Consider the following 22,345-nt stretch of genomic DNA (forward strand, 5'->3'; position numbering starts at 1 on the left):
GCTAGCAGTTTTGTTTTTTGTTTTTTTCTTTCAACACTATGAATATATCACCCCATTCTTTCCTGGCCTGTGAGGTTTCTGCTGAGAAATGCCCTGTTGGTCTGAAGGGGGTCCTTTTTAGGTGACAAGATGCTTATCTCTTGCTATTTTTAGAATTTTGACTTTAGACATTTTGACTGTAATGTGCCGTGGACAAGACCTTCTTTCATTTTATCTGTTTGGGGATGTCAGAGCTTCCTGTATCTGGATGTCTAAATATCTTGGTAGATTTGGGGCATTTTCATCTGGTATTTCATTAACTAGATTTTTCTACTCTTTTGCTCTCTGTTTGCCTCCTAGAACCCTGATAATTTGCATATTTTATGGCCACTTTATGGTGTCCCGTATGTCACAAAGGCTTTGCTTATTCTTTTTTATTACTTTTTCTTTATTTTTGTCTATATTATTTCAAAAGACTTGTCTTTGAGTTCTGAAATTATTTTTTCTGTTTGATCTGGCCTATTGTTGAATCTTTTGAATGTATTTTTTATTTTATTCAATGAATTCTTCATTTCCAGAATTTCTGTTATAGTGTGTATCTCTTTAGTGAATGTCTCATTCATAGTCTGAATTATTTTTCAGATTTCTTTGTACTTTTTTTTTTTTGGAGGTGGAGTTTTGCTTTGTGGCCCAGTCTGGAGCGCAGTGGCACGATCTCGGCTTATTGCAACCTCCGCCTCCCAGGTTCATGTGATTCTCCTGCCTCAGTCTTCAGAGTAGCTGGGATTACAGGCGCATACCATCATGGCCAGCTAAATTTTTGTATTTTTAGGAGAGACAGGGTTTCACCATGTTGACCATGCTGGTCTCAAACTTCTAACCTCAAGCAATCTGCCTGCCTGAGCCTCCCAAAGTTCTGGGATTACAGACGTGAGCCACTGCACCCAGCCTCTTTGTATGTTTTTTAGAATTTTCTTGTATCTCACTAAGCTTCTTTAGAATCAATAATTTGAATTATTTTGGGGGGACTTAATGAATTTTGTTTTGATTGGGATGTGTTGCTGGAAAATTATTCTTTTCCTTGGAAGGTGTTTCTCATGTTTGATGTATTCTTACATTCATATCTACATATCTGGTGTAACAGTCACTTCTGCCAGCTTTTAAAATTTGCTTTCATAGGAGAATATTCTTTCCTATAGATGTATCTATGGTATTGGATGCACAGGGCACTTTGGCTTTTATTCTGAGTGTGTTCAGTAGCATGGTCTCTGTATGATTTATTTGGCTGTAAATAGCATCAATAGTACCTGTGATTTTCTTAGTGGCTTAGGGTGCAGTTATTAGTGGAGGCTGTGGTGAAATTTTGCTGGGGACTAGGACACCAAGTGGGCCAGTCTTTGGACCCTGATGGTGGCAGCAGTGGGCCAAGTGTGCCTGTCCTTAGGCTCCAGGGTGGTATATGCTTGCACCAGTGTTAGCAGTTCCAGGCAAGCTGATTTTGGGGTCTCCTGGTGTCTTGGAAGCCAGTAGTGGTAGCAGTGCAAGGGTGGGTGGGTTCTCTGACCCCTGGGCAACTGGTGTAGAATGGGCGATGGCAGTTGTGGGACAATCCTCTGTGTCTCGTGCAGTGCATGCTGGTGTTGGCAGTGGCTGCAAAGGGCTGGACAGGCCAGTCTCCAGGCCTGCAGGTGGCATGTGCAGGTAGGTGCCAGCTGTGGTGGTAGCAGCCGGGAAGGTAAGCCCAACCTCATTCCCCTGGGAGGAGTGTTCAGGTGCCAACATTGGTGGACTGGGCTGGGCAATCCCTTCACTTCCCCTACCCCCCGATTGTATGCTGTTACATGGAGGGGATCAAGGTCAGGCCAATTAGGCTAGTTTTCAGGCCTCCTGATGGTATGTGCAGGTGCCAGCCATGGTAGGTAGGGGCAGGGCAATCCCCAGGAATGCTTACATTGTTGCCCTGCTGCTCAGGAGGACAGTGCCACCTTCATTGTTAGCAGCCTTGGCTGATGGGAGGGAAGTGTGCACGCCACTTGTCCCTCAGTCCTGACGGTGGTAGCCTGTGCTTTGATGGCACTTAGCCTCGGTGCAGTAGCCCGCAGTCACTTGCACCTAAGCACTGGGTGTAACAGCCCATGTTTCTGTTGAGCCTTAGCCACAGCACTGCTGGGCTCTAGGACACCACAGTTTATTGGAGGTGGGCTCTAAAATGGTGCCTTGCTGCAGCTTAGGTCTCAGGGGTTGTGTGGCACCCAGCGCTAGCGCTCTCCCGAGAACAGTGCTGTCACACAATCTCCCAGCAGTGTTAGTTTCCAGTGCCTGGAGAGCCAAGAGACTTTCCCATGGTTAGGATTGCAGGATTCATGGTGGAAATACGGACCACCGAGGTTCTCTTACCCTTTATGCATATTGGGGAATCTCAGCTCCCCACCAATCCTGGCCAAGCCGACTTCCTTCTCCTTCCTTGCTTTAGGTATTTCTTGTCAGTTTTTCTGTTGAATTCCAGTGCCCTCTCTTGGATAATCCATTTGTAGTATGATTAGTCACTGTTTCGGTTCTTCTTAGTAGAGAAGGCAAGTACAAATTGCTTCTAGTCAGCCATCTTGAATCCTCTCCCACCTTTTAAGAAACTCAGAAGGGAGTTGATGATTCTGGTCTAATGCGCTTTATCAGGGCCGAACTATGCCTCTCTCTAGTTGCTCCTGGTGTGTGCCTTACATCAGTAAAGGAAAAGAGAGAAATAACAGAGCCAAAATGATAGTGAGCAGAAGAATGAGTTTGGATGGAGAATAAAAGGCAAGGCTGGGCATAGTGGTTCACGTCTGTAGTCCCAGCACTTTGGGAGGCCGAGGCAGGAGGATCACTTGAGCCCAGGAGTTTGAGAACAGCCTAGGCAACATAGTGAGACCCCGTCTCTACAAAAAAATAACAAATAGAAGGGCAAGAAGGGAAAGGTTGGTTGGAAAATATGAGCAAAAGGTGCTGTAAATTCTCTCTCTCTGTGATTGATAGATAGATAGATAGATAGATAGATAGATAGATAGATAGATAGATAGATAGATAGATAGATAGATAAAAGGTAGACACCTGAGAAGTGCCACTCACTATGGCTTCTGTTACATCTTGGCCCCTGTGCTCTAAGTTGTCTATTCTTGCTCTAGGAACATAGTCTCTTTGCCTAAAAATAGACTAGCACCATCAAGCAGTGTATTAGGTCCCTTTTGTTATCTAACTTGTAAAATTCCTGCAAACAAAGAGATGCTTAGAGTAGGAGATTCATTCTAGAGAGAATAACACAATTTTATTAGCTGAGGGAATTTTGTGTTTTGCTTGCTTCCATTGAAAATGTTTGGCTGTGTCATTGATTGGCAAGGAAACAAGGGAGCCTTTCATTTTTAGGAGGGCTTTAGAGGGCAAGCTGGGTGGTGCCTGGTGAAGTGGGTGTCTGCTAGTGAGTGACATTTGGTCTATTTTTATAGTTGGAAACATTCTACCCTTAAGCTTATTGTTTAAGCAGGCAAGAGAGCATGCTGTGCAGTCATGAGTGGAATTTTTATATTTGATCTCAGGATCTGTTTCCTTCCTCATAGTTAAAACCTCCATGTGTTTGGCTTCTGAATTTATAAATATTTTATTAGTTTCAGATTCTCTTCTCAATTTACTTATCTTGACCTTGCAGATTATCCAAAGTCAAGAGATTAGAAACATACCTGGCTAACATCTAACAGTCAATAGTTTGAGATTCAATTCCTTAAATTCTTCCTTTAAAAATCATTATAGCTGCTTGATTCCTTTCTTGTATTTTCCCAGGCTCTTGCAACTCATCTGTAGCATCCTTGCTTGAGCCTTGTCAAACCACTGACAAAGATAACTCAGAGTTATTACTTTTTAAATGTATTTGAGCCAATTTCCAATTTTTTTTTTTGGAGACAGAGTCTTACTTTGTTACCCCAGGCTGAAGTGCAGTGATGTAATTTCGGCTCACCACAACCTCCGCCTCCAGGTTCGAGCCATTCTCCTGCCTCAGCCTCCCGAGTAGCTGAGATTACAGGCATATGCCACCACGCCTGGCTAATTTTTATATTTTTAGTAGAGACGAAGGGATTCGCCATGTTGGCCAAACTGGTCTCGCCCTCCTGACCTCAGGTGATTCAGCCTCCCAGAGTTCTGGGATTACAGGCGTGAGCCCTGCCCTGATTATTTTTCTCAAAAGTTTAATTTTTACATTGTGAGAAAATTTTAATTTTTAATTTTTTTTTCATTCTTTATCCAACTTGGGAGAAAAATTTTTGGGAAAAAGTGTCCATAAGTTCAACACCAGAGCTATTTTTTATTTCCTATTTCTACATTAATTCCTAGTGTTTGTCCTCATGCCTACAAATTTTTACCACTTTCAGTGAGCTACTCTATATTCTGTTCTTTTCATTTAACATTTACCAGATTGTCTTTCAGTGATCTATTTTTTTTAATTTCCACTGTCCTTTAGACTTGATTGAATTCCTTTAGAAATTAACATTTAAATGATGTATTAACATTTTGAAACATCTTATTTTCTGAGACTATCATGTTGTGTAACTAACATCAAGATATTTTCACTGTCCCATGTACTTTATATGTCTTAATGTAATTTGTATCAGTCACTTAGTTTCTCTCAAACGTAAAAGTGAGCTTTCCAGAAAGGATATATAACTTTCAATTCATTGCTTATCTGAATTGCTTATTTAAAGTGTAATAGTTGGCTTTCTCCCATTTTTCTCAATCTGATTTTTTAACCAAAATGAAATCATTAGCTTGATTTATGTCATTTTTTTTTTTAGACTCACTTTATTATATTTGTCACATTTAGAGACATTTTAAAGGCAATAATAGGCCGGGCGTGGTGGCTCACGCCTGTAATCCTAGAACTTTTGGAGGCCGAGGCAGGTGAATCACTGGAGGTCAAGAGTTCAAGACTGGCCCGGCTAACATGGTAAAACCCCGTCTCTACTAAAAATACAAAAATTAGCCAGGCGTGGTGGCGCATGCCTGTAATCCCAGCTACTCTGGAGGCTGAGGCAGGAGAATGGCTTGAACCCAGGAGGTGGAGGTTGCAGTGAGCCAAGATTGCACCATTGCACTCCATCCTGGGGGACAGAGTGAGACTGCATCTCAAAAATCAACAACAACAAAAACAAAATCAGTAATAACTTCTGAATAATTTTTAAGTGTACCAGAGTTTATTCTGTCAAAAAAAAAATTGTTTAGTGTTTTTTTTTTGTTGTCATGAACATTTGATTTCCTTTTATCATTTTTTTTTTCCTTGGCTTGTAATATATTGGAACTGTTAACTTATAATTCTCTATTATGTATGGTTATTATGTATCTTCACTACAGTTTCTAGCAGCTGAGTGATACTCTCTACATATACATTTATTTGATATTGAGGCAAAGAAAAGAATAATTTACATATTCAGAGGATCCTAAAATCACATTTTAGAGAGTTAATTTCTTGTCTAAATCTTTCTCTAGAGTTGCCAGTAAACAGAAAAAGTTAATTTCTCTCTCTCTCTCTGCCTGCTTTCACCTGTGTTTGCTAATAATTATGCGTTAGGAGAAATAGGTGGACAGCAATAAAAATAATATCTAAGTGATCCATAAATAGGTCTTCAAGTCCGTTTTGGTATTTGAAGTACCTAGAGTGTTGCCTGGGACAAAGTAATGAGTCAGTAGATTTTTGTTGAGTAGTTAGATTGATTGATAACCAAGCCGGTCATTAAAACTGTATTGCTCTCTGGGATGGCCAAGTCTAAAATCTCCTTAAATTGTTCTAAATTAAGATTCTGAAGCTCATCCTGACTGTCAAACTGCATTGATTACCACAATATTGGTAATAACAGAGAGTTGTATTGTTTTCTGAGTGATGGATTGACATATATACATGTTACACTTTTGTTTCTGAAGGAAGTAGAAATTCGGAACAAAGACCTGGAGGGACAACTGTCTGACTTAGAGCAACGTCTGGAGAAAAGTCAGAATGAACAAGAAGCTTTTCGCAATAACCTGAAGACACTCTTAGAAATTCTGGATGGAAAAATATTTGAACTAACAGAATTACGAGATAACTTGGCCAAGCTACTAGAATGCAGCTAAGGAAAGTGAAATTTCAGTGCCAATTAATTAAAAGATACACTGTCTCTCTTCATAGGACTGTTTAGGCTCTGCATCAAGATTGCACACACACACACACAAAAAAAAAAAAAAAAAAAAAAAAATTTGAATATCACTCCTCCAGGAGGAGGATCTTTTGAAAATTGGAATTGTATATTTCACTGTAAATTTTAGAATCCAGCTTGTAGCTAGTTGGGGAAAAAAGAGATGAAAAACTTGAACTACAAATTACCTCCATGTATATTATTGGCCATAGTTAACTAGAAAGTTATAAATAGACACTTAATGCAATCTTTTTTCCTGATATTAGCCAATGGGAGAATTAACAATGTCTGGGTCACATCCCCTTTTTGTGTTCAACACAGTGAAGATTATCTGCTTTTTAAATTAATTTATTTACGATATCTAGAGCTGTGTTTTGTGCAAAAACTTAGTGATGAAAGCCTGTCTTTTGTTGTAATCTGAATAATTTCTCAGGATATTTTTGCACTGCTGAGAAGCAGTGCCATTACCAATTAATTCTTGCCAGGAGTGAGAGAGAGCTGTATCTTTAATTGAAATATACTATAACTGGGTGTATAGAGTTCTTCCCTTTTTTGTGCTGGAAGATATTTCACTCTGGTGACTACTCTGGTACACTCTGATGTTCTCTAATCTTGTCTGTTGTATAGTTTACTTTTCCATATCGATTCCATGTATTTATGAGAAGATACTGTCTCCCATTTTATTACACATTTTAAAGCCAACTAACGAAGGCAGCTGAGTCCCTCAGAAATTTTTCTTTTTAAATTTCTAATAAATTTGACACACAGTACTGAAATACAGCAGCCCGTCATTGACGGTCTGGTCTAGCAATGTTAAGTATATTTACAGAATATGCAGTTACATTTATTTATATATTTTGCAAGAAATCTTTTCTGAATGATCAATGCATTTCAATTTACGAATAATAATGGTTATTGGGGAACTGTTTATTATAGATAATTTTAAGGTGTATAGCTATTTTAAAGGGGATCCATTTACATCAAACAGCTGATCAGAGGACTCTATCTAAATTGTGATCGTGGCAGATAGAGATGGAGTTGTGTACTCTATCTGGCTCTACACATCAATCACATCTTGATTCAAACCTCACAAGGCAATATTCTGAACTGTTAACTAGGTATTTCAAAACAGGAATTAAATTCAATAGGCTCTTCTCAGTGAACAGGTTTTAATGTTGTTTTGATGTAATTTTAAAAGACTTTTAGCAAACATGCATTTCTTTATATGATATATTTCTTTTATGAAGCTATTTTAAAAGTAAGCCAAGTGCTGTCTAGTCTGCTTATAAAGTAGGAATTGCATCAGAGTACATATATTCTTGCTGTACAATGCCTGTGATGTTGAGGAGGGTTCTTTTTTAAAGTGTATGCTTGAGTATCTGACTCTATGGAGTCTATAAATGCACTGACTTCTTGTTTGTACCCCAAAATGATCGAATTGTTAAGTACAAAATTAAGCTAATTAACCAATTTGTAACCATTTTTTCACTCATAAACGGCTACTCAATACTAGACAATTTTGTTTTTTATGTATGTGTATGTACGTAAATACATACATATTAATTTACATTAGAGTGAAAAATAAATGGTTTGTTTCTGAAGTTAGTTTCTAAAGTGAGTTTTCAGGTGTCTGGAAAATTTATAACAAACAATCATCATGTATTATATGTGCTGTAACATCATGTACGTTATCTCCATCTCTTTTAGGATATTTTCCTCTCCTATTTATTATAGGGAGAATAATTTAGATACACATGCTCAGAGCTGAGATATTTCTCTGATAAATCAGGTAACAAAATGTATTTGATTGATGGAATTTTGAAGTAAATGTGATTTTATCCATCAGTTTCTGAGTAACAAAGAGCACCAAGTTTTAATTTAAATAGGGGATTTAACACTGGGGATCAGGGAGTTTAGTTATGAAGAGTTAAAAAAATTAAAAACCAGTGTAAGCTGTTGAAATGGCAAGTGAATTATTTTAATGATGTAGTAAAATATTTTTAAATTTTGACATAGTGATCATTTAATGAAAAAACTCACCAAAATGTCTCCATTTGAATTGTATTGATAATGTGGGACATATGTGTAATTCAATATATACATATACCCATATGTATATACAGAAAATTATTTTTAATACTTTCCTACTGATATGAAATTTAAAATTGGAAATTTTGTGAGTGTTTTTCTTGTCCAATAGAGCCTAATTGTTTCCTTTTTTAATGATTTAACAATCTCTTGAGGGCTGCACCTTTAAATTCCCAGATTGTCAATAGACATGTACAGTATATGGGATAAGGTGGACACAAGTGCACATATATATAAAATCTTCTTAAGACTTTTAACTATTCATTTACAGTAGGAGAGTATGTAGAAATCATCATCCACAAGTCATAATTAGGTTGTGTGCCTACTGTAGCTTTTTCCATTTCTGTATTATATAAACATTTGCATATTAAAATTTGATTTTTCCCAGAGACAAGTATTATATGCTGTATCTGTATTGAAATCAAACTGTTGTAATATATTTCTCAGAAAATAATGTTGGGGACTGTAGCCTGAACATGTGGACTTGAAGCGACCTGGAGGAGGAGGTTGATCCCGTTGTGTATAAGTTAATATGTGATAACTCTCGAATCTTGTACAAAAACAAAAATTGAAAAAAAAGAAAAGCAAAAATACAGTTTTTATTTTGAAATACATTTGTTCTCTGGAGAATGTACTTTATCTTTTTTTCCTCCAGTCTTTTACAGATATTTAAAAGCATTTAAATGATGACAGCATTTACTTAAATCTTTCAGGTGCTACTGGATTTTGCATTAGTGTGTTATGTTGTGAAATCCTAACTTTGACATAAAAGGTTTTATAAGTATTCCCCTGCCTGGAAAATTAGTTTTTGTTCTCCTCTCTCTGTCTGTCTTTCTCTTTTCCACTTTCTTTCTGCAGACTAAAACATGCTCACGAAGTTGCATCTCTCCTTGTCTCTGTAGAAGATCTCCAGTACCATCATAGATTTGATGTTCTGCTGTCATTGAACTGTTGGGAAGCAGTTAGAGGAAAAACTCACTTTTTTTTTTCAGGTGGAAATAAAAGGAACACTCAAAATTAAGCCACCACCACCACTACCTTTAAAAACTAGTTTCTTTGCCCTGTTAAAATTAAATGTATTCTTTAACATGTGGGCTACAGTCTCCCATGTTTTTATTTAACTCTGAAGTATATACACTTCAGTCACTTATCTCCTTGTGGTCCTGATTTTGTCAGTAGTGGAATGGGAGGCAGGTTGGCGAAAAGTTTGTTTGATGGCAGTGGATTATTATTGTCGTTTTAATCATTGCATTGATTTGATATCAAATGATTTTGACATCCTGAAATTCTGTGCTTGAAGTCATGAAATGGTTTTCATTGAATTTTTGCCTTCTAAATGTATAGCATGAAGTAAATTAATTTATACAAAATCTTGAAGAAACCTTTTGGGTAAGAAGTAGTTGAGATTGACACTTTTAGAAAATTTCTCAATTTCTAAATTTAGAAATTACTGGAAAAGGAAAGGATGTGTAATTCACCTTACTCCAAATTGCGAAAGTGTATTTTTCCTAATATTCATGTTAAACTTTACGTTAAAATTTTTATGATAGTTTTTCTTCATGAGAAACTGATATATAGATGTCATGCAAATACAAGCAAAGTTACTGAATTAAAGTAGTGGGTACTTAGCATTTTTTGTTTATATATTACCTAGTACAACAGCTAAAAATCATGTCCCAGAAAACTCAAAAACTCAATCAGCAGTACACAGCCTAGTGGTTTCCGCTTAGTACACTAAATAGAAAAAAAAAAAAAATTAAGTTATTTTTACTAAAAACATGAACTAAGGAGAAATTGCGTCTGGACTAGAATAGACAGAAGGCCACAAACTCCTAGTCGACTTCTTGTCAAGTCTCTGATCTCTGTAAGGACCTCTCCTTTAGGTTAAAGGACACACCGCTCGTCGGCCTTTTGGCTAAGATCAAGTGTAGGTTAAAGGACACATTCTAGAAAACACCAAGATTATATCTGGGTGGGAAGAGGATGTATTTTGTGAAAGCAGATGCAGAAAAAAGAACAGGAACGTGCTGCCTTCAGTTTTTATCTAAGACATACTAGGATAGCCAGAGACAAAGACCAACTATCTCCTACCTTGCTGCTGCTTTTAACCAAACAGACCGAGATGGCACTAATGAGTTTCAGAGACTTTCAGAAAACCCTGTCACGTGTCTTGTCAGGATTTGTAACCCCATATAAGACACGTGACATTCAGAACTCACCATTTTGTGGGGTTCTGACCTACCTTTTTTTTTTTTTTTTTTTTTTTTTTTTTAGATGGAGTCTCACTCACTCTGTTGCCCAGGTTGGAGTGCAGTGGTGCGATCTCAGCTCACTGCAACCTCTGTCTCCCAGGTTCAAGCAATTCTGCCTCAGCCTCCCGAGTAGCTGGGACTACAGGCGCCTGCCACCACGCCTGGCCAATTTTTGCATTTTAATTAGAGTCGGGGTTTCACCATGTTGCCTAGGCCACTCTCAAACTCCTGACCTCAAGTGATCCACCCGCCTCGGCCTCCCAAAGTGCTGGGATTACAGGCCATGCCCGGCCCTGACCTACTTTTGTCAGTTGTTTTCATATCAAATATACCCAGGGATAGAAATATTGCTCTGTTTTCTTCTAACAACATGAAGTGAAGATAATGGGTGCCTAATAAATGCAAATATAAGGCCATTTCTGTAGCACAGAAAAATGTCTTTTGTGTTTTTTTATCAACATTCATGGTTTTTCTCGTTATCTGTGTATTATAACTACATTACTATATACACAGATATATTGTCAGTCACTCTATATGTCTTGTGGATATGACTTGATTATTCTACCTTAATGTATAAAGAATGACTATCTCAGGAAGCATGACTAGAAAGTAAATGTGGTTGAAGTGAATGTTTTCCCTATGACTTCAGTTTGAAATGGAACATCAAGAAGTATGTATTAAACATCTGCTATGTGATAGGCACTGTACTAATGACATTTTATTTCTATGGACAGTGGCATTTCCAGGGGTATTCCTGTGGGAGGGGAGGGAGTTAAGGAAGGGGAGAGGCTCAGATGATTCTACCTGCTGTTCCCATGGTTACTGGACTAAGAGTTGTAGAACAACATGGTAGCTCACTAGCAAATCAGTGTTGGGGTTATCCAGCACACTGGTGAAAAGGTGGAGGTATTGCTTATATTTGTGGTAGTTTTTTTGGCTTTTCTGCCTTGCCTTTCTAGAGTATCTCTGTTAGGGCACTTGTTAACTAAATATTTCATATCTGCTCTTCTGAACATCTTCAGCCTTCCTTGGTGTTTACAGTACTTCTTATGAAGTTATAAATTATACTTTCTTTGCAGGTGTCATTTATGCAATATGTTTTGGACTCAATTTTTTTTAAAACTTACAAACTTCCAATAATCCAATGAAAGTAAGTAATTCTTTATGTGCATAATTTTAATCTATAAAATTTAAGTAGCAAACTATTCGGCCTTGGGAAAGCAGCTAATCTCTTAAGTTTTTAATGAAATGAGTTGTAAACCTGTAAAACTCATCCCCCAACACTATATAGTAGTTCAACAGGAATGGGTTTTGCTGTTAGTACTGGGTGACTTTGTGGTCAATTCTGGTTCTGCCAGAACTTAATGTCTTTCTTTCTTTCTTTTTGAGGCGGAGTCTTGCTCTATCCTCCAGGCTGGAGTGCAGTGGCGCCATCTTGGCTCACTGCAAGTTCCGCCTCCTGGGTTCACACTATTCTCCTGCCTCAGCCTCCCGAGTAGCTGGGAATACAAGTGCCTGCCACCACGCCTGGCTAATTTTTTGTATTTTTAGTAGAGACAGGGTTTCACCCTGTTAGCCAGGATGGTCTCGATCTCCTGACCACGTGATCCGCCTGCCTCGGCATCCCAAAGTGCTGAGGTGTGAGCCACCGTGCCCGGCCCAGAACTTAATGTCTTTCTAGTTTGATCAAACTATTAGATCAGTTGCAGAAGTAACTCATGGCTCTAGGATCTTCAGACAGATGGTAACAAAGATCAGGGTGAAAACACTTCGTGGTTTTTGTTGTTGTTGTTGTTGTTGTTGAGACTTAAGAGTTTTGCCCTTGTCTCCCAGGCTGGAGTGCAGTGGCACGATGTCAGCTCGCTGCAACCTCTGCCACCCAAGTTCAAGCGATTCTCGTGCCTCAGCCTCCTGAGTAGCTGGGATTACAGGTGCACGCCACCACACCTGGCTATTTTTTGTCTTTTTAGTAGAGATGGGGTTTTACCATGTTAGCCAGGCTGGTCTTGAACTCTTGACCTCAGGTGATCCACCCACCTCAGCCTCCCAAAGTGCTAGGATTACAGGGGTGAGTGAGCCACTGTGCCCAGCCTCAAGTGTTGAATTGTTAACCTTTCTTATTGTAATAAAATGTGCATAACAAAATTTGCCGTTCTCACAATTTTTTAAGTGTATGATTCAGTGACATTAAGCACATTCACAACATTGTGTAACCATCACCATGTATCCCTTTCCAGAACTTTTCATCATCCCAAACAGAAACTCTGTACCCACTTAATAATAGCTCCCTATTTCATCTACCCTCTCCACCCTCCCCACCTGCCCCTGCAGCCTGTGGCAACCTCTGTTCTACTTTATCCCTCTATAAGTTGGCTTATTCTAGGTACCTCATGTAAGTGGAATCGTATAATATTTGTTTTCTTTGTGTCTGGCTTGTTTCACTTAGCATAATACTTTCAAGATCCATCCATGTTGTGGCATGTATCAGAATTTCATTACTTTTCAAGGCTGAATAATTTTCCGTTGTGTGGATATATGATTCTTAATTCATCCGTTGATGGATACTTGGGTCAATTCCACTGTATGGTTCTTGTGATTGTTGCTGTTATGAACATTTGTGTACAATTTATCTGAGTTCTTGCTTTCTAGCATTCTTGTGGCTATATATGTAGGGGAGGAATTGCTGGATTATATGAGAATTCTATGTTTAACTTTTTGAGGAACTGCAAAAGGATTGGGTTTGAATTAGGTAAACCTAAAACAGTTGTAGAACAAGGTGATAGCTCGCTAGGAAATCAGTCTTGGGGTTAGTGTCTGGTTAATAGAATGGTTAATAGACCTGCGTGTAATTAATTGGCCCCTGAGTCATGCCTTTTATCATTTCTTTCCTAAAACATTTATTAAGCACCTACTTTGCCGCAGGCCCCATTTTGGAATACAAGCTACAGAGAGAAGCTCGCAGTTCATTGCAGAACACAGTTACTTTGCAGTGCACAAGTTATATGACAAAGGAGAACACTAGCACAGGGCAGTCCAGAGGGAAGAGAGCTTGGGAAGTCTTTCCCAGAGGAGGTGACATCGGCTTGAGGCTTGGTGGAGGAGCAGGAGCTGGCTAGTTGAAGAAGAGGTAAAAGAGAATTGCAGAGTGTGCTGTGCAAAGGCTCAGAAGAGTGACGAAAATATTGGGACATATGGAAAGTTAGAATGGATCAGTACAGCTGAAGCATAGGATGTTAGGGAAGGTCATGGCAAAAGATGGAGATGCTCTAGCCAAAGGCGAGAGCAGGAAGAACTTTGTAAGTCATTTTAAAGATTTCCATTTCATGCTGAAGGTAATGGAGAAATAGTGAGGATTTTTTTTTTTTTTGCAAAGAAATGATATAATCAGAAATATATTTTATATAGCTATTATGTATCTACAAAAATTAAAAATTATAAAAAATAGGCCGGGCACAGTGGCTCACGCCCATAATTGCAGCACTTTGGGAGGCCGAGGTGGGCGATCACTTGAGGTCAGGAGTTCGAGACCAGCCTGGCCAACATGGTGAAACCCCATCTCTACTGAAAAATACAAAAATTATTAGGGCGTGGTGGTGGGCCCCTGTAATCTCAGCTACTCTGGAGACTGAAGCAGGAGGATCACTTGAACCCGGGAGGCAGAGGTTGCAGCAAGCCAAGATCATGCCACCTCACTCCAGCCTGGGCGGCAGAGTGAGACTCCATCTTAAAAAAAAAAAAAAAAAGAAAAAAATTATAAAAAATAATATGTTTTATAAGTCAGGCAGCTATGTAAATCACAGTCCCTGTTGAGAGGCTGTGTTATGGCAGTAGCGGTGGGAATGGATTCACAGAGTCTATAGGCGGTAGAACCAGTAGGACTTCTTGACTAATTTAGGTGGCAAGGAAAAGAGGAATGTAGGATGCTTCTAGATCTCGTGGACAACCAGATGAATAATCTCATTTCCCCAGAGAGTGAATTCAGGAGGGCAGAAACTCAGTTTTGTGAGTTCTGTTCTGCATTTTACATGCCTATCGAATATCCAAGTGGAACTGTGGGTCTAGATGGAGCTTGAGAGATAACTATGAGCTGGAGATAAATATTTGGGAGTTGTCACTTTATGTCGTGGTAATTGAGGGCATAAGAAATGGAGAGAATGCAGGGTGAAAATGTCACCTTGGGCCAGATGCAGGACAAGAGCTTGTGAAAGGAATGGCCAAGAGGGATGGGTGGACAACCAGAAGAGTGGGAGCTCACGGGAGCTTGAGTGGAGTTTCAGAAAGCCAGATTTCACACAGAAACATCAGCAAATCAACTTTGTGTCTCGAGGTGATGGTATTTAAACTGTGTTCTGTTGAGATCCTTCATTAATACTTGGTTTTGAAATATATTTTAACATGAGTTAAAAACTAACAAACTCAAATATGGTGTTTCTAACATTTTAAAACTTTGAAATCCAGCAAACATCAGTGCCAGGTTAACTGTTTTTTTGTGCAGATGCCAGAATAAGGCCATCTCTGGTAAATTGAAGAGCTTCCTGGTATTTCAAGGTGAGCTGTTAAAAGAACTGGTACCATTTCTCAGTGTAAATCAGGGCTTTCTCAATGCTCTGTCACTGAAACAAAATACAGAAATAGGGTCTACATAAGATAACTTCTGTCTTCTGTAAACCTAGTCTCAAATGTTTGTTTATGAAAATAATTTATATTGAATGACTTACTGCTTAAGTGTGACATCCCATTCCTTCTGTTAATATATGGGGCTTTGATGTTGTCATTTTTAAGGGATGGGGTGGTGTATGTAGCCAAGAAGAAGTTAACCAACACCACTTTCTTTCTGTGGCTTATTTGCCTCTCTCCAAGTTTTAGAGGCTTGTGTGTATTGTGTTTCTTTTTACATGTATTGTTTTGATACTGAATACATGACAAGGACCATGTAACTTTGTGTTCGCATTGCTATAGAAAGTTTAGAGAGTTAATATTTCTGTTATCTTAAATGGTCCCGACTCTTTTTTTCATATTGACTCATAAACATAACTGCATACAAATTATCTCTGATAGAAGTGCTCTCAAATTATACTCTGTATTTGGTTTTAGACGACTGTATGGTATTTGATTTTTATTTCGACTTTAAATTACAATTAAAATGAGTTTGAATTTCTTGAGTAGACGTGACTTATACTACTTGGTCAACAAACTGAGCATGTTCGACGGTCCAGGAAGAAAAAAGGAATGATCAGTACTCAACATTGGCTCCAAATAACCCACAAAATTTGCAGATCACTTGCAAATTTTCTAATAAAGTCTAACTTTTAAACAACTTTTGTTTATATTTTTCTACTTAGTGATTAATAGTGGTCTCCTGTAGCAGAGCCTTTATTTTATAATTACAATCTATGCATTAAAATCTCAGCATTATACATAATAGTATAAAGCATAGAACTACATAGTCTATGGTGCATGGCCAACTACTCCGTCTCACAACAGTTTTCATACAATTTCATGACCTCAGTGTTAAATTGCTATCCCCATTTTATAGATGGGGAGTCTGAGGTTCAGCAAGATAAAGTGATCGGCCAAACAAGAGGCAGAACCAGGAATAAAACAGGTCCTCTGCCTCCTCTGCACCTTTCTCCATCATGCCTGAACTGACCTGTGGGTATTTTTTAAGAAGGCAGGTACAAAAGTTTATCAGTGTTCAATATTTATCAATCTATCACTTAACGAGAAGGATCGAATGTCACTTAACGAGAAGGATCGAATGGTTTTCCATTTCACAATAGTATTATGTCTTCGAATTTCACCCTACCTTTTTTTTTTTTTAGGAGAAACAAGTTTAATTTTAATTATGTAAGTGGTTCGTGTATACTTTCTTTTTGTAATTGTTTTTAATAATACAGGTAAAGCAAAAGTCATCCTTGACCTCTCAGTTCTATCCCTAAAAACTGTTACTATAAGCTCTTTAATGTCTATCCTTTCAGCATTTTATATGCATTTGTATACAATATGTATGTACTTATAGAAACATGTAGTTTTGGAGGGCAAAGAGTCATAAATTTTATATGGTATGTTTTATTCTACAATTTGCCTTTTTTAACTTAATCTTATTAGACGATCTGTCCAAGTTGATACATACAGATCAACCTTATTCCTCCTAACTCCTTCAGAGTATTATTTCATTTTACGGCTATATATGATTTATTTAAACATTTCAATATTTTTTCTTTTCATTTTCATCCTACCCACTTCTTCTCCACCTTGAGGCTACTTGTTAAATGTTAGAAATATTCAGGAATAATTAGTACCCAGTCACCAAATGTCTTGCAGTGCTTCTAATGTCTTCTCTCACTGGGGAGAATGAACTGCAGATGAACAAATGTTCCTGAAAACTAAAACTCAAAAATAAGTTTTACTAGCTTTGATGAAAATCTTTCCAAATTATACTCAAACAATATCTAGCAACATACTTTGGACATAATAATTGCACAATAAATGTGTTAAATGACTGTACATGTTTACTGCCTTAGGAAAGAGAAGACGCCACATGTAATTTTTTTTTTCTGTTTTTTTTTGTTTTTAGTTTTTTGTTTTTTGTTTTTTTTGAGATAGAGTCTGGCTCTGTTGCCCGAGCTGGAGTGCAGTGGCGAAATCTCAGCTCACCGCAACCTCTGCCTCCCAGGTTCAAAGGATTCTCTTGCCTCAGCCCCCCGAGTAGCTGGGATTACAGGTGCGCACCGCCATACCCAGCTTATTTTTGTATATTTAGTAGAGATGGGGTTTCGCCATGTTGGCCAGGCTGGTCTTGAACTCCTGACCTCAAGTGATCCACCCGCCTTGGCCTCCCAAAGTGCTGGGATTACAGGCGTGAGCCACCACACCCGGCCACCACATGTAAATTTTAACCTTTGCTCAGTGACTTGATCTTTCAACTATTGTATGGTGTCACCATCTGGAGATGCTTGGGGATCACCAAGTTTAAAACCCAAAGTCCTGTGCTTTGTAGCCTTCAAAGTGGGAAAGTAAAAGGTAGGATTAAAAAGGAAAGAAGGAATAGGGAAATGTTTGAACCCCAGTATATCCAGACATTTCTCTCTCTTATGTCAAGAGCCTTTTGTCTCCCGATTGGTGGCTTTGCTTCTGAAAGCATCCTCTGCCAGTTGGCTATTCAGTCAAACATCTTGTGAATACCTACAATGTCACTAGGTACAATGCCAGGCACTGGAATGCAAAGATGGGAAGACACAGTCCTGGCCTCAAGAAGCTTATAATCTAATGAGGGAAGCATACATGTTAACCAAGAAACAATCAGACATCAATGCTGTTATGAAAGGAATATACACAGGAGAGAATTAGCCAGTATCACTGAGAAGGTAACATTGGAACTAAGTGTGAAAGATGAATAGATGTTCACTTTGAAGATTGGAGTGATGGAGGAAAGCAAGCCACACATTTGAATTCACAGTCCTGACATACAGTCTAGCTGAGCTTGGGGAATCAGAGAAAACACGTCATACAGAGTCCAGACTATGGACTTTGTTTCATGTCCTCAGCACTTCTGACTTTTTCCAAAGGCAGTGGAAAGCCACTGAAGCCTTTGAGGAGGAGACATAGCATGACTGGATGCACATTTTAGAGACAGTAAAACATTCTGGCTACAGTATCAAGAATGCTTATGGGGCCAGGCGTGGTGGCTCACGCATATAATCCCAGCACTTTGGGAGGCCGAGGTGGACGAATCACTTGAGGTCAGGAGTTTGAGACCAGCCTGGCCAACATGATGGAACCCTGTCTACTAAAAGTACAAAAATTTGCCAGGCATGGTGGCACTTGCCTATAATTCCAGCTACTCAGGAGACTGAGACATGAGAATCACTTTAACCCAGGAGGCAGAGATCGCAGTGAGCCGAAGTCACACCACCGCTCTCTAGCCTGGGTGACAGAGTGAGACTCCGTCTTAAAAAAAAAAAAGAAAAAAAAAAAAAAAAAGGTTTATGGAAGACCAGGTGCAGTGGCTCATGCCTGTAATCCGAGCACTTTGGGAGGCCAAGATGGAAAGATTGCTTGAACCCAGGGGTTCAAGACCAGCCTGGGCAACATTGTGAGACCTTGTCTTTATAAAAATTAATAATAGTTTCTTCAGAAAGCTTATAGAAAACCATAATCAGGAAGTTTTTTTTTTTTTTATTGTAGCAATCCAGGTAAGAGACACAGAAAACTGTAAATGATGCAAAAACAGCTGAACTGAATATGAGAGATGTTCAAGAGGTATGTGATGGGATGATATTTTGAAATTTGGATTTCTGCTGCTTTCCTGGCATTTATTGTTCCTTTCAACAAATGTATTCTACTCACTTGGCCCTCAGGTTTGGGTTATTACTGTAGTAATGAAAGGGTCAGTTCTCTACTTTTGAATTTCCCACCTCAAATGAGATTTTTTTTTTTTAAATGACACCCCCCCCATGTAGCAAGGAGGGAGAGTGGAAGGAAATGAGAGGGTGGCACATATCACTATGGAGGGGCCCTGAGCACAACCTCCTCTCCCTGGTTGCCCAGTACATCAGCCTTAGATGGTAGCAGGGAGGGTAAAAAAGTGAATCTTCAGACAGGATAGGAGATTGAAGAGCAGAGGACGCCCATGCTTCAAGTTCCAGGTGTGACCTACAGAAGAGTATCCTTGGGCCAGGGTGATGCAGCAGCCACTGAGTGGAAATGACAACATGGTGTTTTTAAGCTAAGAGGGGCCCCACACATTTCTTGGGGTTCCAGTGTGGCATAGGAAGACATCTGAAATGTTTCCATTGCTCTAGCAGGTATGACAAAAGAGCTACTGTGTTAGATATGAGGACACACGTTCACCTGGGTGGATATGGGACCAAAGGCAAGATGGACATCTCAGTGGATGCTGGTAGAGAAAGGAGCCAGTGACCAGGGCCAGAGGGAGCCCACTGAGCAAATGCCAGCATAAATCAGGTGAATCAAGAAACAGAACCCCTGGCTGGGCACGGTGGCTCACGCCTGTAATCCCAGCACTTTGAGAGGCTGAGGTGAATGGATCACCTGAGGTCAAGAGTTCAAGACCAGCCTGGCCAACATGGTGAAACCCCGTCTCTACTAAAAATACAAAAATTAGCTGGGCATGGTGGCGTGCACCTGTAATCCCAGCTACTGGGGAGGCTGAGGCTGGAGAATCACTTGAACCTGGGAGGGGGAGGTTGCAGTGAGCCGAGATCGTGCCATTGCACTCCAGCCTGGGTGACAAGAGTGAAACTGTGTCTCAAAAAAAAAAAAAAAAAGAAACAGAACCTGCCACACCCCAACCCCGAATTGCTTGAACACTGCCATCACTTAGATGTAACCCGAGGGAGCAGGTGGCAGAGGAGAAACCTTAAATTCTCTGAGTTTATATTGACTTGACAAAAACAATGTTTCTACTGCTGGTAGAAAAATGAATTTTGGAACAAAATTTAGAAGAACAAAATTATATTCTTTGCATTCCCTAGTTATGACCTGAGAAGATGTTCCCACTACCAATAGACATTGCAGGATGTGATACCACTCTGGAGGACTTTGAAGCTTCTGGATTTGGTTGAAGAAAGATGCTTTGGACATTTTGAATTTGAGTTGCTTCTCCAGAAGTCTTATGTATCTGAAGCATGGGAGAGAGTATAAGCTGGGGAAATAAGTTTGGGGATTACCAGAAAAGCAGTGGGTAAGGCCATGAGCAAATGAAATCAAATAGAGGATGAAGAGAACAGGAGCCCTAGCAAACCCTGACAGTTAAAGAGTATGCAGGGAAAAGGACTTGGAAAGGACCCTTAAAGAAAGATCCAACATGACCTGAAGAAGAACTGGTAAGCGATGCCAGATAATCAAACAATCAAAGCATCCAGCCCAAGGATAGTTCAGGGTTGCACAGAAACTCTTTATCATGGTTTTTTGTTTGTTTGTTTGTTTGTTTGTTTGTTTTTTCTGAGACAGAGTCTTGCTCTGTCTCCCAGGCTAGAGTACAATGGCACGCTCTCGCCTCACTGCAACCTCTGCCTCTAGGATTCAAGCAATTATCCCTGCCTGAGCCTCCCAAGTAGCTGGGATTACAGGCACTCACCACCACACCTGGCTAATTTTTGTATTTTTTAGTGGAGATGGGTTTTCGCCATGTTGGCTAGGCTGGTCTTGAACTCCTGACTTCAGGTTATCTGCCCTCCTCGGCCTCCCAAAGTGCTGGGATTACAGGTGTGAGCCACCATGCCCGGCCTTAGGCTTTTCTTATTGATCAGGAAATTATCGGCCTCACATTGGAACTTAAGACAATGTTCTCATTGCCCAGGGATGCCAGGAGGCTGACTGCAGGGGCTTATTTGTGCTAATGCAGTGCAGCCTTACTTGTCATAATGTTACTGCAAGGTAAATTATAGTTCACATACACACAGAACACTTCTGTGTGCTTTGTCAACATGCTGTTAGGATTTTTTCACTGTATTACCCAATTCCCCTTTTAAGAAAAGATCTGTCTTTCAAATCATTGTCAGACATTAGGACTAGATGAATTTGTCCTTTTTGGCCTATGGGTCTTCTAGGCAGAGGACTACATGAATCCATCATTCCCTCTTCACTCTGGCTCCTGGGAAGCTCAAGACCAGATTTTGGGCTTAATTGCTATAGTGTTCCTCAGATAGTTTCTGTAATTCTAGTGTTTTCTTCCTCTTAGCCCTTATTTATTTGTTCCTGCTCCTATTTCTTGATCAGTTTTTTGGTCCTGTTATACTGGTCTGATGGTACCTGTGTTTTCATCAAAAGTTACTTCAAATCTTTGGTGCATTTGGCAAGATACAGAATAGCTAATTGAAAAAAAAAAAGTCTAAGTCAGCTGGCTGTGGTGGCTCACACCTGTAATCCCAGCACTTTGGGAGGCCAAGGCAGGAGGATCACTTGAAGCCGGGAGTTCAAGACAAACCTAGGCAACATAGTGAAGCCTCATTTCTACAAAAAAGAAACCTAAAAATTAGCCAGGCATGCACCTGTGGTCCCAGCTACTCAAGTGGCCGAGGCCAGAGGATCACTTGAACCTGGGAGGTCAAGGCTGCAGTGAGCTATAATGCACCATTACACCCCAGCCTGGGTGACAGAACAAGACCCTGTCTCAAAAAAACAAAAACAAAACAAAACAAAAAAGAAAAATATCATAATTGTACAGTTTTTAAAAAAACTATCTTTAAGGTTGACCATTGACATATAGCTGATGTCTTCATATATTAGTTATAAAGTTCATTCTGATAAATAATTCAGGGAAGCTTTTTCCCAGTAGTCAATTTATATATCAACAATAGCAAAAGTAACACTTGATTGCTTGATGCTATAGGACATTTAAAGAGCCAGAGTGATGAGGGAATGATGGATTTATGTAGTTCTCTCTGCCTGGAAGGAAGAGATTAGGACTAGATACAAAAAGGACAAATGTATCTAGTCCTAATCTCTCACAATAAGTTGAGACAGAGATCTTTTCTTAAAAGGAGAATTGGGTAATACAGTGAAAAAATCTTCATAGCATATAACATACAGAAGTGTTATTTGTGTATGTGAATTACAATCTACCTTGCAGTAACATTATGGAGGTGAGTAAGGCTGCATTAAAGGTAACCCAATCCAGTGATAGGAAGCTTTCCTCTCTAGCCTATTATCTATGCTTATTTCTAATGACCGTTCTGGTTAGAAATGTGGCTACTAATATTGTAAGTCATTAGTATCAATTTTTCCTTCTTCAAATCCAGTGTCAAAGCTCATAACAAGCTGCTTGCTTTGACTGTTGAACTGTCATGAGCAAGCACTTTTGAAGGTTAT

The 22,345-nt window shown here is 39.3% G+C and overlaps 1 protein-coding gene across 10 annotated transcripts in view; it reads left to right on the top strand.

Moving 5' to 3' along the window:
• The window catches only part of LOC105475087 (homer scaffold protein 1), a 192,551-nt gene that overhangs the window by 129,896 nt on the left and 40,310 nt on the right, over positions 1 to 22,345 (top strand). For 2 of the 10 annotated variants that reach the window (XM_071098776.1, XM_011730074.3), the window contains exons 9-11: positions 5,920 to 11,416; positions 11,590 to 11,660; positions 18,698 to 18,772. In XM_071098776.1, coding sequence (XP_070954877.1) covers positions 5,920 to 6,108 — 189 coding nt within the window. In that variant the 3' untranslated portion in view covers positions 6,109 to 11,416; positions 11,590 to 11,660; positions 18,698 to 18,772. Of the gene's footprint in view, positions 1 to 5,919; positions 11,417 to 11,587; positions 11,661 to 15,005; positions 16,182 to 18,695; positions 18,773 to 19,314; positions 19,478 to 22,345 lie in introns of all 10 variants that reach the window. The other 8 variants (XM_071098777.1, XM_071098778.1, XM_071098773.1 and 5 more) reach the window with 7 other exon arrangements.

The sequence above is a fragment of the Macaca nemestrina genome, chromosome 6 (assembly GCF_043159975.1).
Source record: "Macaca nemestrina isolate mMacNem1 chromosome 6, mMacNem.hap1, whole genome shotgun sequence".
Classification (NCBI taxonomy): domain Eukaryota; kingdom Metazoa; phylum Chordata; class Mammalia; order Primates; family Cercopithecidae; genus Macaca; species Macaca nemestrina.